We start from the raw sequence: 17237 nt of genomic DNA on the forward strand, positions 1-17237 counted from the left end.
CAGACGCCCGCGTACATTCCTTGAACACCGCTCCCCTTTCGTTTCGCTCACTCGCGGGTAACCGGACCGGCGCTTCCCCGAACGGCTCGCTTGGGCGGTGACAGTACCGCGGATCGCTGCCCTCGCTCCCACCGTCCACAGCGCGCCGCGGTTTTCCTTTCCACGTCAGGGTTCAATCTGGGCCGTCTGTTCGGGCAAAAGAAGCGGGAGCGAGTATTCGTTTACCCGTGCCTGCCATTTATAGACCCCGCCCTCCCACCGCTCCTTGCGCCGCCCCCCTCCGTTCTGTCCCCCTCCCCTCCTTCTCTCTCCTCCATCGGAGCTCGAGAAGAGAGGAATAGAGGAAAGAATAAATACTAGAAGAAAACCCTAGACCTCTTTCTTTCTCTCTTATCGATCTCGAATTCCAGGTACGATTCCATGGCGCTGTCTCCTCCGGATCTTTCGCTGATCTTCGTTTCCGCGTAGATTTTGGCTTTCTTTGCTCATTTATTGGATTTTGTGGAGTTCATCAGTTTTCTCGATTCTTGATGCGTTTTCTTGGGGGGTTTGTTCGATTTCTTCTTGATTTCTCTAGCAATCGGAACAAAGGGAGTCAGATCTCCCTTCTTTTCTAAAAAAAAAAAAAAAAATCCAGATCGGTGTGATTGCTGGCAATTCTCGTTCTTTATCTAGATCTTCGAGGAAATAGTGAAGAATAGATGTGGTTTAGTTTGATTAACGCGAGTATTTGTATAGGACCTGGGGAAAGTGCTGCTTTTATTTTGAAATATGGCGGTAGCTCTCCAGTTGGGACCTCGAGCTCACTGCTCTGAAGTCGCGAGGGATTCTTGGAGCTCTCTTGCTTTCTCGTCGAGCTTTCCAAGTAAACGTGGCTTCGAGTCATCTGTGAGGTTAATTTGTAGAAAGAGAGAGAGGAGCTGTGGGGGGAGGGGAGGTTTGAAGGTATGTTGCGAGAAAGGAGCATCTGCTATTGTGGAGAAGCATGAGGTGGTGAGGGAGGATGCTGATGGAAATGCTGCACAGCTGAGCATCGTGATGAAGTTTGGAGGGTCATCGGTGGCGTCGGCTGACAGGATGAGGAGGTTGCTGACCTCATTCTTAGCTTTCCTGAAGAAAGGCCAGTGATTGTTCTATCTGCAATGGGGAAGACAACAAACAACCTTCTGCTGGTATTGACGCATTTCTCCTCGGAATGAGTTTTCTGTGTCTTGTCTTATGTTCGGTTCATGGAGGTGGCATCTATTGTTTGTTTAATCTAGGCTGGGGAAAAAGCTGTCTGCTGTGGGGTGAGCAATGTGTCTGACCTTAAAGAGTTAAGCTTTGTAAAGGAGTTGCATCTTAAGTATGTTATTCTTTTCTCATTTGTTGGTATTGATAAGGCTTTTCTTTTTTTTTAAAAATCTGTGCCTTTTGATGACATCCTTTTGCCCCAATTGTTCAGGACAGTTGATGAACTTGGAATTGATAGGTCTGTCATTTCTGGTGAGTTTCCATCATCCATTTTGTTTGTTTATCAATTTTTTGCTTCATCAGGATGGTAGTGTGCTATTGGGTCTTAGTTAAATTCAGTTGTCATTTTGTGAATATAAGATTATGCACCATCATTTTACCGTACATCCTGAAATAAGCTCAACAACTAGTAAAGTTTGATGATTACTAAAGGTGGCATGTAGAATTGCACTATTTTAACAAGCCTGAAGAATTTAATACCTAGGCTTATGTACTAGGATAACAACGTTTGCTCTGTAAGAAAGCTTAACTGACACAGTTTACAGGTCTTGGGGATGTTATCTCACTGGGAGAAACTCACATCCTCTTATTTCGAGTTTCCAGTTAGTTTTAACTCAAGTGAACAAGATGTCCTACAGACCTGGTGCTATTATGGTGTATTGTTGATAGTTTAATCGTCTAATTCCTCATCATTGTTTATGAGTCAAATCACCTTCATCAACTGCTCATGAAATCTTTAAATACTAAAGCACTAAGCTATAGGGCTGATTTCATGGTGTTTTTTTGGTGCTGTTAAATTACTCATTGATCATAAAGTAGAATAAAGGAGGGATCAAACATGGTATGTATTCATTAGGAACATGTAAATGTGAATCATATGCATAGCTATGATATATACTTCAGAATGGGAGTTTGTCTTTTTTCCCTTAAATGAAAACAGGAAATATGACATATACTTAGAAGGAAAATTTGGAAAATAATTCTATAGGCAGTTAGTTAAGATATATACTTCAGAATGGGAGTTTTGTCTTTTTTTCCCTTAAATGAGCAAAGGAAGTATGACATATACTTAAGAATTTGGAAAATAATTCTATAAGCAGTTAGATACTATATTTGTGTGTGTGCCTATGCCTGAATAAGATGTAGGCTTAAGATTGGTATTTCTCAAGATTCCAAAAATCATGTGGATCACTGAAGGAGCAAGTGAATAAGGACCTGAAGCCGAAACATTGCACAAACTTAAGATTAGTAATGATTAGGAGCCTAAATGCTACATGGATCTCTTAAAGAAACATGTATGCAGGGCCTTGTATTTATAAGTAAATACAGGCAAAAGGTTTTGGCCTTTAAAGAAACCAACGATGGTATGGAACGTATCATGCACTTGTACATGAGAATCATTTAAACCCTAAAGTACTGTACACTTGAAATCCTACATGATGATTGGGATCTATGACACACACTTTTGGACCTATTGTGTTATAAGGGATCTAAGTTAGCCAGTTTGGATGTGTAAGAATCCACTTAATGTCATTATTTGGTTTTGACGGCTGCTTGCTCTTTTATGACTTGTATGATCGCTATGAGTTCTTTTAAGTTAATGAGCTCTATATGGCTTTGTGGAGTCAGCTTTGAAATACATGGATTGTGGCTTTGAACTTTGGTTTTGTTTGATTGGAATGTAGACCACTTAGATGTTGGCAGAGAATCTAGACCATTGTTTGAACTGGTTAAGTTTTTCAAAGGTTCTTGAGGGAGCCATGGAAGGCTTCAGCAATGGTGGATCTGTCCTTGTGTTCAAAAAGTTGTTTGAGTTGTTTATTCTTCAAAGAACTTGACCTTGCCCGTAGGGAGCCACATGGGTCAAATGAGTACGAGGTACACTGTCTAGAAAGCTGCAAGGGTTCCTTTAAGGGTGAACCTCATGCTTAGGAAGCTATGGAACACTTTGATGCTGGAAGGTTCAACTCTCTGGTCAAGGAGCTGAGAGAACCATGTAGGCTATAATGAGATTAAACAGAAACATTTTACATAGTAAAATTTTGAGATTAAACAGAAACATTTTACATAGTAAAAATATGAGATAAGGATTGATGTTTTGCATAGGAGCATTCAGTCTTTTTCAAAAAGCCTTGAAGGTTATGCTGTTTTGAGAGAGGGATCAAACTCCTAGTGAGCCATATGAGCTTTGGTAATGGAGGACTTGCTTCCATCTTAAGATCTGCAATAGTTTAATGAAGGACCAATATCCACGTAAGGGTACTTAAACTCTATTTAGATAACTGTGATGCCTTTAAAAAGATAGAAAACAATGAGGCCTTTAAAAGAGGGCTTTCCCTCTTCTTATTGGGGATCCCATTATTCATGATTGAGATAGTTGTAGAATTAAATGGAAAACAATAAGTATTAGAATTGAAGAATAATGAAGAGACTTGCCTTTTCTTCTTTAGGTAGTTGGAGAGCAAATTTGTGTAAAGTGCTTTTAGAAACATTTTTTAGCAATTTATTTTTTATTTTTGGAGAAAGTAGTGGAGAACATGTGCTTTCTTAATTTCAATATCAAGGAAGTTAAAGCCTCTTCATGCCAATCATTTAACCTCATCGAACAATGTAGTATTATAACTAAATAAGTGGTTTTGTTAGAGGTTAGGAGTGGGATATTCCTCACATTCTTTAAGGTAAGGTAGTCTATGGTTGCAAAGTTCCATTAGGATGCCATAGCCTGAGCATAAAGTTGCTGAACAGTATTCTTGAAATTCCCATACTTTTTAGGTAGTAATAGTTCAGGTTTGGTAAGAGTTTTTGATATAATCACGACATGACCTGGCTATTCAACATCAGTAGCAGGGTCGAATTACGGTTTGGGTTGACCCGCTCCCAAATATTTATCTATTGAGAAGTATTATATATTAAATTTAGAATTAGATTTAGCGTCTAGTATTAAATGTTGATCTAACAGTTTAGTGAGGGGAATTAAGAGATATCTTGAGGGGATAGGGACCTTTCTCTAATCCCCTCCATCGATCACTACTAGATAGAATACATTGGAGGCCAACGATGGGTAGAAGAACCTATAAGTACCTGATATGCTTTCTTTAGCCCCAAAACATCTTCTACTTTTTCGGTTCAATTCACTCTCTCTTATTGTGAAATCCTCAAATTCCATCCTTGTTCTCAGTTTGATCGATGAAGCAGTAAACAACTTTCTCATGCCCTAAACTTTGCTGCTCAACTTTTCACTCCTGTCGTACCCCTCACACTGCCTCTGGATTTGATGTCAGCAAGGGAACAGTGTTGATTAACATGGTCTTAAAGTACAACCAAAGGATAAAGAACCCAGCATTAAGAGAGTTTTTAAGAGCCCAGCATTGATTAGCATGCTTTTAAAGTACAAATAAAGGATAAGTATTTTCCTCACTTAATTCGTGTTGTTTCTTTTGTTAATTGTAGTGTCATTTGATCTTTGGTTGCTTTGAAGCTTTAGAGATTCTTTAATTGGCATCAGAAAAGAATCTGATGCTGTGTTTCTTAGTTTGGTTGGCTTTAGATTCTTTTTATGAGCGACCAAGGGTGCATGATGGTTTTACCAAGCCTGAGAGATATCCCAATTTTTTTAAAAAGATTTTTCCAATGGTGCTGGACCCAACATGTAAATTTGGCCTGCAGACCAGCCCATATACATCCCATTGGATGGCCAAATCAGGTTGTACGATTAAATTTTCATGATAGGTTCAGTGGTACGCTGATATTACTGAAACCTGACTTGTTCACAGCCATAATTATAAATATGGTGATTCTCAATCGCTACGGGTGTCCTGCGTCTTTCTTCACTGATGTAAGATGTTAACTTATTGTAAGATCCTGTACAGAACTTCCTATCCAATCATGTGATTGCATATAACAGGATTCCTTGTTAGATTTGACCATTCAGATGCAATGGAGATGCTACAAACATGTCAAGTGCATGCACACTCTATAGGAAATTGCATAGAAACTTACATATGTAAGCTAGGTAAACCCAACTTCTTGACATAGGCAAGTTCTAATAAAGTCCTAAAGAGCGCATGTTTTTGCTGATTTCACTTCCCTCATCAAATGTGGTGCTTCCTCTTGATGCTGCTCTCAAACCATGCTCTTAATACATTTGGTGGGAGCATAGGCATTTTCAAATTTCTGTGGTGGGTACTTCACATGTAACATAGTTGGAGGTTACTGATTGGATCTATTTTGTGAATTTTCTAGCTAATCAGTGCTGTTTGGCTCAGCGACTTGATCTGGTTTGTCCTTGATACTGACTGATGCAGACTGGACATGAGCAACCATATGCCTGCATAAGTTCTGGACTCATCCAACCATAGTTACAAAGTTCATCATATGAAACTAAATAGACTAGATGAACATATTAAAGATTTGGGAGCATACATCAAAAGTTTGAAAGAAAAATTATAAAATTATAATTAGCAAAATAAATTTGAAAAAATGTAAGCTTGTAGACATATCCATATAGTGGTTCATGAACAAGCAAGCATGGAAGAGGCTGTAACAACAATCAACAGTAACACGACTCCAACCAGCAATTGTGGATAACATCATTTCGTTAGTCCTCGATTATTCCGAAAAAGAAAATTACTTATCTGTTGAAGCTTCATAGAGTTCATTTTTTTAATAAAAATGTTGAGTAATATAAATATTCCAGAATAGTTTGCCTACCCATGCAACTAGTTATTAGTTGTGAACAATTTGGATGTTTTCTTGGAAAAGTTGAAATTGTTGCTATGTGTCAAAGTAGGCTGTTTTGGCTCTGACTAATCAGTTCAAGGCCATTTTAGCCAGCAAAGTGGTGAGTTCACCAGGTTTTTAGATGATGTGACCTATGTGATTATTGTTATGGCTCTAGGAACTTCAGATCTGATAAAGATACTGATTTTAATTTCCTACACTAGTCTTTTAATGAGCTACCATTCAAACTTGCTGTTTCCACAGCTTATTGGTTTATCTATGTAGTATTCCATGAACAATCTAGCATGCAAGAGGGAAAAACAACAATCAACAGCAATATCACTACCACTAACAATGCTGGGTAACATCATTTGTATGCTTCCTTGATTCTTCAGAAAAAAAAAATCATGAATAATTTGTGCAAGCTTCATAAAATTTGTATTTAAAGAAGTTGTTGAGTAATATAAGTATTCCAGAATAGTTTGGAAACCCATGAAACTAGTTAATAGTTTGTGAAAATTCAGATATTTTATAAAAAAGTTGGAAATAATTGTTTCTATGTATCAAAACAGGCTGTTCTAGCTCTTATTAATCTGTTCAAGGCCATTTTAGCGATATAAGGGGCCAGTTCACTAGATAATGAATGGTGTGACCTATATGATTATTGTTATGCCTGTAGCAACTTTAGATCTGATACAAATAATGACTTTAATTTCATTTATGCTTTTTTTTGATGAACTATCGTTAAATTTGCTAAGTCCATAGGTTTTCACACTCTGATAATTATATTCTTGTTAAATGTTAATGTTTACAAAATATATTTTTAGATTCCTCAACTATATATATATAAGGTGTTTAAATTTCATGGAACGGGACTGTTCCAGTTTTTTTATGAAACGGAACGCGCCATCATCCCACCCCATCCCAACACTTGGGATAGGAGATGTCTCAAGATGTCCCGATCGGGATGCTAGGACGCTAGCGGGATGCATGTATCCCAACAAATGGGATGGTACCTATCTTGGTATCCTGTGGGACATCCCGCTGGAATTTGAATCCTTGTACATATATATATAGCTTGGCCTTTTTTATTCATATTGATATGTTCAATCATGGGACTTTAAGCTATCTAATGTATGGCTTCCTGAATCGGTATTGGGTGCTGTACTTATCAAGAATCGGGTTAGTATGACATAGTAATGTGCCAGATAGTATGTAAAAGCATATTGATATGGTATCAGTTCAGGGCTGTATAATCTTTTCTTTCTTCTTTATTTTTTCAGTTTCTTTTTGGATGTTAGGATTGTTTTAGGCAGTGTCTTAAGAGTCGGTCGGGTCAAGTTGGTTAACCCACCCGATCCATGACCCCTAAGCCAAGACAAGTAGAGTCAACCCCAAACTTGGATTTTGTTCAACCCAATATTCAACCCATGGTTGACCCAAGGAGGTGTTGCCGGCCGCTGAGCCCTTTGTGAACTTGGCCTAGATCTCCATATTGACAAACTGACGCTCAAACTTGTCCATAGTCTCAGACATGGAGGTTGTCAATGGTGAGGGAGATGTCAAGGACCTTGTTTTTGGAGGCCATGGAATCACTAATGGTTTGCACCTTGGCATGGGTTGAGGCAGGATGGAGTTCTTGGTATGGATGCAAGCATTGAACATGTCCCCTTTCTTGATTGCCTCCCCACCTTGAGCAGCCATGGAAGGAAATGATAAGGCCATACTCAAAGGTGTGGAAGAAGATGACCACAAGAAGTAGTGGATATTTGCATTGCCCAGCAAGATTGCCACCATGTTCTCTTTCCTAATCACATTAGAGAGCTTGAAACCCTTCTCCCATGTGCAATTGTAGGGTTTGGGTTAGCATTCCAACTAGCAAGGGAGCGAGTGATCGGTGGATGGATCAAAGGAGAAATTAATCCCAGAATCAAGGTTCTAGCGAAAGATCAATTGCTAGTTAGTGGATGGGGAGAGCTAGGTTAGGGCAAGGGATCGGATACAAGGCGAAGAAAAACAACAGAAAATATCAAGAGGGAGATTGTACCAAAAAAATATGGAGACGGCGAGCAAAAATCTTTAACATATGGTTTAATGGGTCAACTTGTGGTTAACCAAGGGTTGATCTGCTAACATGTGGATAGACACCAGTTTCTGGTCGGTTTCAGAACATTAGGTTTAGGATCTGGAAACTTGGATTAGGATTTTATGAATTTGTTTGTTATATTTTTCAATTTTTTATTTCACATTGATCTAAAATATTGTATGGCTACTTTGTGCAAAATTAATAAATGAAAATGGATAATCTATGATTTTTAGCTTGGAAGTACATATATCAAATAAATTTGAATTGCAAAATACATGCTGATGGCTGGCCACTTGTTGAGTTCATATATTGCTCGTAGACATCGAGATCTCTTTCATAATCTAGGCCTTGGACCTGACTCGAACCCAGATACTGTGCCCAGCATTGCAAATACCGTGTTCGCTATCCTATCTTATGGAAGATCGAGGCAGCCAAGCCTAACCCATAGTTATGCTATGGAGGATAATATTAGTAGCCACTGAATCATCTCAGACAGATGGTATGCATATGGATTGTATGCTGGCTGTGCATAATAGTATCTGGTGTATGATGATGCTCCTATGATGTCCAGGGTTCCTGCTCTGCATGCCACATCATCTGTTGTAGTAGTTCCACATCCTGAACCATCTTGGAGGGCCCATCTCCTATACACTATCTCTTATGGGCTTTACGTTGTACCCTGTGGTCTACATCCTGCATGGCATACGTGAAATGAGACTCACTGATGTGTAGACCCATGCCATATGATTGAGTCATATGCATCCTCGCCATGTCCATTACTACAAGCCTACAACCTTAGTCACCATATGCATGATTGCTTGTACTCTCATTATCAACATCACTCATATCATGAGATAATCTAGGCAATTGGTATTCTGAGGGCTTAGCAGTCTCAAAATTTTGGCATGATTTTATTTTATTTTGCTTACTTTAGCCTTGAAAAGAGAAAGAAAAGGAAGGAAGAAGGAAGAGGATCATGCCTAGGTATGGATTGGATTAGACTGAAAACCCATGCAAAACACCTCTTCCCAAGCTTTCCCTCTCCTCTCCCCCCCCACTCCCGGCTGCTTTGCTGAGAAACAAGCGGACAAAGGCATCCAGATGCCTTCTCTCTTTTACTCACAGGAGGTCCAGGAACCAGCAGGGCCAGATCTGCTTTGTTTAACTTGTTCTGGTGATTTCTACATTTCCCTCGACTAAGATGCAAAACTGTCTTGGTTTTGCACTGATTTGGTATTGTGCATCCTGAACCAGGCAATTCGGGATGGTTCCACCATCCTTGGTCTAATTGATTTTCTTTTCGCCAAGTACTTAGTTTTTATCTAATTTTGGTAGGTGCTTGCCTGATCATCAAATGGTTGCTCTATGCTCATTGCTTTGTGCATTGCAAATTTGCAGGTCTGTTGGATGAATTGGAGCAACTTTTGAAAGGAATTGCCATGATGAAAGAACTAACACCTCGTACAACGGACTATCTAGTTTCATTTGGAGAATGCATGTCTACGAGAATCTTTGCAGCACATTTGAACAAAATTGGTACTAAAGCACAGCAGGTACTTTTAATCACAGCTTAGAAGAATGTGAAGTGTTTAAGATTTAAGAAAATGGAGTGACTCATTCATGTTGCAATATCAGGACATATTGGTTGCTAGGTATGCAGATTAGCTTTTCCAGCAATTGCGAATTTTATATTATGGAGAAATAGCAGAATGACCTATATAAATTGCACTTTATGTAGATTTTGCATGTTGGTTTTTTCCTGTTTTAAACTTGTATAGTAAAATTGATGTCTATCCAACTAAATTTTGTCCTTTGACATACTGTGACTCATATACAGTGCTTTATGTAACATGTGATCGGCCTATGATATTTTATATTGATTTTCTTCATTACAAAGCTGTGTGCAAATATTGCTGCAAAATTACTGCTTACATTGAATTTTCAGACCACTTTGTAGTACTATTGCTTGAATAATGAACCCTTGTTTATCGGATGCTGAGTCTCTCTTGTTGGATTCTAGTTTGTCTTCTTACCAATAATGAGAATAGTATCGGATTGTCTTCCATGTGGAGAAAACCTTTTTCATGTAGTGAAGCATAAGGTATTCTTAGAATCTCTCATTTATCTTCTAATGCCATCTTTTTTTAAGTATGCACAATAAAAAAAGAAGCTGAAGGACAAATATCATACAGTGTTTAATAGGTTCATGTAGGAGTTAATGTAATAATTACTATGGGTTTAAAGTGTGTTTCTTTGATTTCTTTCTGTGATTGCAGTCTTTCATTGCCCCTAAAAATTAAGATATGCCACACCCTTTCCATTCATCTGAAAGTCTTCCATTTTTCACCTATAAAAAAGAAACTAAGCATTTGAAACCATTTCAAGGCTCTGAAAAGTGGCCATATGGTTTGCTATGAAGTTTTGAATTATTTGTTTAATTTTGAAGTTGTCTGTTAAGTAGTTAAAAAAATTTATCGTAACTGTTTAAAATGTTGTCTAGTGACTGAAAAATTTAGTCTGTGTCTGGACATGCATGCATATGTGTGCGCGCACACACACGAATGCTCGAACTATAGAGGTGGTCTGATGCTGTCTCCATGTTCCATATCAAAGTCCTTTTTATATTCTCACAACCAGCAACTGAATTTAGTTGCCATTAGAAGAGATGTCTTCTCTTCGATAGCCTGTTTGTGATTGTTAGATGCTTTGTCTGCCTCTGTTTCTACTTCTTCTTACTCCTATTCTTCTCTCATTCGATGCCTATATATCTATTTCTCATCTTCTTTTTATCCCAGTGTTATAAAATTTCTATTGAAAAATAAACTCGAAATGTTCACTGAACCGGTATCAGGGTCCATTCTGATCAGCCACTGATATAATACGGTACCAACTCGTACCATACTAACATGGTACAGATTGGCATACTGGTCATGTGACAGGTATGCCATTTCTTTATTTTTCTCTTTTTTTTCATTTTTTTTGTTTCCAATTATAATTTTGATAATATGGTTGAAATCAATGATGTGCTCCTTCATAAGCTAATGGACCTCATGCGGGCATTTTTGATAGGCAGACATGTCGAGATAACTACCAGCTAGATGTTGTTTGAACCCTGTTAACCCTCCCGTCGAACTCTGTCTCATCACTTGCACCTTTAGGTGTAACCTCATGATCCCAATTATGTTATGATCTGGCTCTTTCCTTACTAGATCCATTTTTGCAAATCTACCGAACACAAGTCAAATATTTTTACATCAATTGATAATTATCTAATTAATTATTTAAAAATTAGCAAAATTATATTTTAATTATAGTATCTCTACAAAATGCAAATCTTTAATAATTTTTGACTAATCAAATATTTTTAATTAATTTTTATATAGTAAATTGATATTTAGTTGGAAAGTATCTTGAAAATTTATTTTAATTCAGAATAATGTAGCATCCAATGGGGTTGCTACATATATTTTTATCTTAGATCATTGTTATTTATTTAATTAATTATTTAAAATAATGAATTTTCATTATAATGCAAAAAAATCTATTTGTGACTTTAGAAAATACTTCTGAATTATCCATATGTCATACTATTTTTTATTTTTTCTATTATCTATATATTTTTAATAAAAAATAATGTTTAAATATAAAATATTCAGAAAATAAGTATGATTTTGGATCGGTGTAGCATCCTACTAGAGATGTTATATATATTTTTCTCAGCTTGTGGGCATGCATCAAAAACCACTTAGTTTTCAAATTTATTCAAATTTAGGTCTATATCTTTACGTGCATGATCATGCCCAAACTTAAATAAATTGGTATCGAATTTTGATAGAGAGTAGCATGCATACCTCTAAATATGCTTCTAATTTTACAAAATTTTTGGTAATTATCTTATTTTTTATTAACTTTAACTCAAATATGTAGATATTTCAAAAAATTATAGAGTTAACAAAAAATTATGATTTCAGTAGCTTTGCATGGATAACCTATAGATCTACAATATATCATAAAATCATGCCAAAATCCAAAATTTTGGCATGATTCCTCACTTTCTCAAGCCGATTTTTGACATCAAAAGGAAGAAAAGGAAGAAGGATGGGGAGGGGGTTGGGGTGAGATCTGCAAAAAAGGTCCCTTTTTTGATTTTCTGGAAGTTAGGAAAAAATGGGGAGGGAGAAGCTGAGAAGGCATGGAAGGCCTTCTCAGCCTCCCCCCTCTATTATTAAAGGAACAGCATGATTTGGTCTCAAAATGGCTGAACCAAGACAAGCACACTCGATTTGCCTCAGTTTGGCCTATTTTCCAAGCTGATAGGACAATCCATCTGAATTCCCTATCGGTACAATTCTGTACGCCCCAAACCATGCAGTACAGCCAACTATGCTAGAAATGCTGCAAATTTTTTTTTTTTGTATTGTTTTTTTATCTGAAAGGATTATTTTTTTCAGATTATATATAACTTTTATATCTGCTTAACCATTTAATGACCCACTATAATGCTAAATATAGTGTACTATTGTTTACATTTATGTGAAAATGTAACTTTGTTTGAAGAAATATTTCTCTCCTTTTCCTCCATTAACTTTTGCATGTTGGCAAGCTTCCGTACAATATTCAGTTGGTAGCCTCCATACAGTATTCAGTTGTTATTTGAGTTTTGACATATTGACCTTTTATAAGAGCTATTCATGCTTTTGCTAAATCTTTTGCAGTATGATGCATTTGACATTGGTTTTATAACAACGGATGAATTTACAAATGCGGAGATCTTGGAGGCAACTTATCCTGCCATTGCAAAGAGATTACATGGAGATTGGATTAATGATCCTGCAATACCTATTGTGACTGGCTTTCTTGGAAAGGTCTATTGCATTCAGTCTAACTTTCATCTTACATTTTAATTACCTTTAAAGTTTTTATTTTTTGGGTGAACCTGGAGTTGAAGCTTTTGGTATACCATTTGCAGGGTTGGAAATCCTGTGCTGTTACTACTTTAGGCAGGGGTGGTAGTGACTTGACAGCTACTACCATTGGTAAAGCCTTGGGATTACGAGAAATTCAGGTCAGTTTTAAAGTCAATTACTAACTCTATCGCCATCCTTTCACTGTGCTAAGGCAACCTTTGATGTTTCTTATTATGTCAATTCATTGGTGAACCTTTTACATGTCACATCTTGTTTTAAATTCATAACAGGTTTGGAAGGATGTTGATGGTGTTTTGACATGTGATCCTAATATATATCCAAATGCAAAGCCTGTACCACATTTAACATTTGAAGAAGCAGCTGAACTTGCCTATTTTGGTGCACAGGTTTGCTCTCTCTCTTTCTGTGTGTGTGTGTGTGTGCGTGACAATATAATTATATTCTAGTTGCACTTGTGCTGATATTCTGAAAGTCTGCAAGATTTTGTTATAACTCACCCAATACTTGTTTCCATGGATACAGAATCGCAGTAACCTACCCTTTTCTTCTTTTGAGAAATGATTAAGTGAAATAGTTTGTGTGCTTTTATGATTAACTGGTTCGATATGGTTAACAACATTTCATGTATGTGCATCTTACTCAAACACTAATTGTCGTTTCCATTTAGTATCTTCTTGGTCATTATTCTCACTGAAAGAAACACAATCTGAGAGGCTGGGGAAGAAAAATCAAGTGTTATTGTCTATGGGTTTCCTGATGGTTATAGTATGGAGTTAGAGAGCAATTTCTTTATTCGAATGCAACATAAAATGATAAGATGGGACCTCATCCTTTATTGTACTGACCTTGTCTATCAAGTTTATTTAATGTTCTGCAAAAGGTTAATTGCCATGCTATATAATGGGTTCATGTTGCAAAAGTTTTCATTAACATGCATCTAAATCGTAATGAAATCTTGCATTTGAAACAAAGATTTCATTATCATTTAGGCCCCATGTGAATGAAATTTTTTGTAATAAAAGCCTATTGTGAGAAATACTTGGTTTTACCACTCTTTCGCTCAAGGAAAAGAAAAGAAGGGGCTTTTGTTTCTCTTTCTTTGCTAATGCCTATGATACATCTACCTGTTGCATTTTTTTTTTTTTTATCTTTCTTTGCCCATATCTATGATACATCTACTCATTATCTCTAGGTTTTGCATCCCCAATCAATGCGACCTGCCAGAGAAAGTGATATACCAGTTAGGGTCAAGAATTCATACAACCCTCAAGCTCCGGGTACCCTCATCACTAAAGCAAGGGATCTTAGCGAGGTTTGTAGCAGCATGCCTTCTTTTTAATGATTTTCTCAGAAATTTATAATGTTAAATTAATTGATATTGACCTATTTATAGTAAATATGTAATTCAGACTATACTGACCAGCATAGTTTTGAAATCGAATATCACAATGTTGGATATAGTGAGCACTCGAATGCTAGGCCAATATGGTTTTCTAGCAAAGGTAAGAATTTTGCATTCGTCGCTTAAATATATCATAATACAATTTGGTTCTTTTTGTAATTTGCAATTTCAATTTCAATTTCATTCTTGTAATCTTCAAGCGCAGGTTTTTTCTATATTTGAAGACTTGGGTATCTCTGTTGATTGTGTGGCTACGAGTGAAGTCAGTATTTCCTTGACATTGGATCCTTCTAAACTTTGGAGCAGAGAACTAATACAGCAGGCACGTATGAACTGAATCTGACATTCGAACCAATGGCTCTTAACGAACCTAAAATGCATCCAGTTTAGTTCTTCAAGAAAGATTAGAGATTAGATTCTCATTCATTACTTTCTATACCTTCTAAGGAACAAGCTGAATGTGCCAGCACACCTCGAAAATGCATGCACTAGTTGCATGCATGTATTTTAACACTAAATTGCTATTGTTCCTTGTCTCACATGCTTGCACATCTGTTGTTTCAACTTTGTTAATTGCAATAGCAGCTATGTATAATCTAAACTTGTATGCAAAAATTAGTAATACACATTTTCTTCGTCCCATGTCCTGATCAAGTTGGATAAAATTTCAGAAACAGAATTATCGAGCAGCTTGTGAGGGACAGCAATTTGCTTTCTATTTGTTTTCTGGTTGTTCTTATCATCTAGTCTATCCAAAACAATCAAATGGCAGGAGCTTGATCATGTGGTTGAAGAGCTTGAGAAGATTGCAGTCGTTCATCTCCTTCAGCACAGATCAATAATTTCCCTCATTGGAAATGTGCAACGGTCTTCTTTGATACTAGAAAAGGTTTGAGCATGACTCCTTGGAAAGATGAAGATTTCCTTCCCTTTATTTCTCCTTTTTTTTTTTTTTACTTTATCTACTGTTCCTCTATCCTTTCTATGGTTGATCACAGTGCATATTATCGTCGACACCAAAACAAGGTTAAAACTAATATTCTCCATCCTTGTCGATTATGTGTTCATATCATGTCAGGCATTTAATGTACTCCGGAAGAATAAAGTCAATGTCCAGATGATTTCTCAGGGGGCATCTAAGGTATCTCTTGAGATCTTCTTTTGTGGTTCTTCTAAACTGGCGCGAGCACTATGGGCATTTGTAGATGCATGACGTATCCAGTTTTGATCTGATTCTACTTGATTTTTCACTTTCCCAACAGGTGAACATTTCCTTGGTAGTTCATGACTGTGAAGCAAAGCAGTGTGTTAGAGCTCTTCATTCCGCATTCTTCGAGAATGGTTTCCTGTCAGAAGTGGATGAGACAGATCTTTTCCAGAATGGCTCTGCAACTCTGCCTTCTGCACGCTGAGGATACCCACACCCATACCACTTAGATGTATCACTGCCTTGCCTCTAATATGTAGTTGTAGGTGTAATGGTTAGACTCTTCCTTTTTCCCTCACCTACAGGTTCTTCCTTGCTGCTAATCCATGCTTTGATAGTCGAAATGATGGTTTCGTGTTATAATTAGCTATAATTAGCGGGGAATAACTGTTTTCTGATTAATAAATTAAGTGCATGAATTCTTCTCTCTCTCATACGTTGAATTAATCATTTAACTAGACAAATTCGGAAATCTCGCTACGTTTAGAGCCATTCCTCATTTTAGACTTTCATTGCATCCATCCAGACTAATGTCGGTGGCGCACCTAAAACTCACCAGCTCACCTTCATGTCTAACCCATTGAGCTGCACGCGGGCATGCATTCCGTGTTTCAGCGGTGTGTCAGGTCATCACGTTGTGCGTATGACAGTCTTACGTTAGGCGTGACTCCCAAACTACCTTCGTCTTCTTCCGTCGTTGGGAAGTAATCCCTCAGCGCCTCCCTCAGAGCCCAAAGAGTAATTTAATGTATATTGCATGTGGTGTAAAAAAAAAAAAAAAAAAAAGTACACCTTATTGTAGGGTGATAAATATGTTTCGATTGTCAATTCAATATGTTGATCATTATAAATAGATTTAAGTTTGGACTAAATAGATTTGGATAAGATCAATCTGTTTAATCTGTTTTTTATATGGATCGGGTTCAATTAGGGTTATCTAACCTGCCTGTATAATTTTTGGGTTGGATTTGTATATTATCAATTGGGTCGTCTAAATAGTCTAAGTAATGGGCTAATTGGGCTCTTCCGCTTCGTGTTGCATGATATGGTAATTGGATCCCGTCAAATCCCATGGTGGATGGCATCTTTGTTTCTTACAAATTCCCAATCGCGCCATGCCCACGCTGTCTCTTGTATCTCGTCAATACCTTAGGTCTCATGGTTAGGGTTTTCTACGATCTTCCCCTCCCTTTCTTTCTTCTCTGGTGTTGCTGTTTCGGAGACTATTGAGGCCGAGTTTGACACTTCGATTGGGCTTGCCGCTTGTCGGAGGCGAAGGAACCGGTTGCTTGTCAGAGGTGAAGGAACCTTAGGAAAAAGAGGCGTTGGGGCATCGATCGGAGGTGCTCCCCAATGCCACCATCTATGTCGTCGTCAAATCCTCTTTTAGGTTCACTCCCTTCTCGATTGCAATGGCTTTCCCCTCTCCACCCACTCCATCATCGTGCACGCCATCCGCTTACCCCGCTCTGCTCCAACGGCCAGCAAATCTCATGCTCCTGCTCTAATAGCATTGACAGAAGCTATGGCCTGTGGATCCCACTGCTGTGCAGTAGTGATCGATGACCCAGTGCCTAGTGGACGGCACCACTGTGGTCCACTACGCCCATGTGGTGGCGCAGCTTGGAACAGAGCGCTGGAGCCGGAGGCGGTCAAGAGAGC

At 37.7% G+C, this 17237-nt stretch overlaps 1 protein-coding gene across 1 annotated transcript; it reads left to right on the forward strand.

Annotated features, from left to right (window-relative positions):
• Positions 1 to 249: 249 nt before the first annotated feature.
• LOC105049020 (aspartokinase 2, chloroplastic) lies at positions 250 to 16009 on the forward strand. The gene is given in 15 exon segments (XM_010928554.4): positions 250 to 410; positions 739 to 1078; positions 1081 to 1172; positions 1263 to 1345; positions 1445 to 1485; positions 9437 to 9591; positions 12754 to 12903; positions 13008 to 13103; positions 13236 to 13352; positions 14159 to 14278; positions 14376 to 14468; positions 14574 to 14690; positions 15141 to 15257; positions 15447 to 15509; positions 15631 to 16009. Coding segments are annotated over 14 exon segments (1701 nt in total). The 5' UTR covers positions 250 to 410; positions 739 to 771; the 3' UTR covers positions 15781 to 16009.
• Positions 16010 to 17237: the final 1228 nt, after the last annotated feature.

Source organism: Elaeis guineensis, chromosome 7, assembly GCF_000442705.2.
Source record: "Elaeis guineensis isolate ETL-2024a chromosome 7, EG11, whole genome shotgun sequence".
NCBI lineage: Eukaryota > Viridiplantae > Streptophyta > Magnoliopsida > Arecales > Arecaceae > Elaeis > Elaeis guineensis.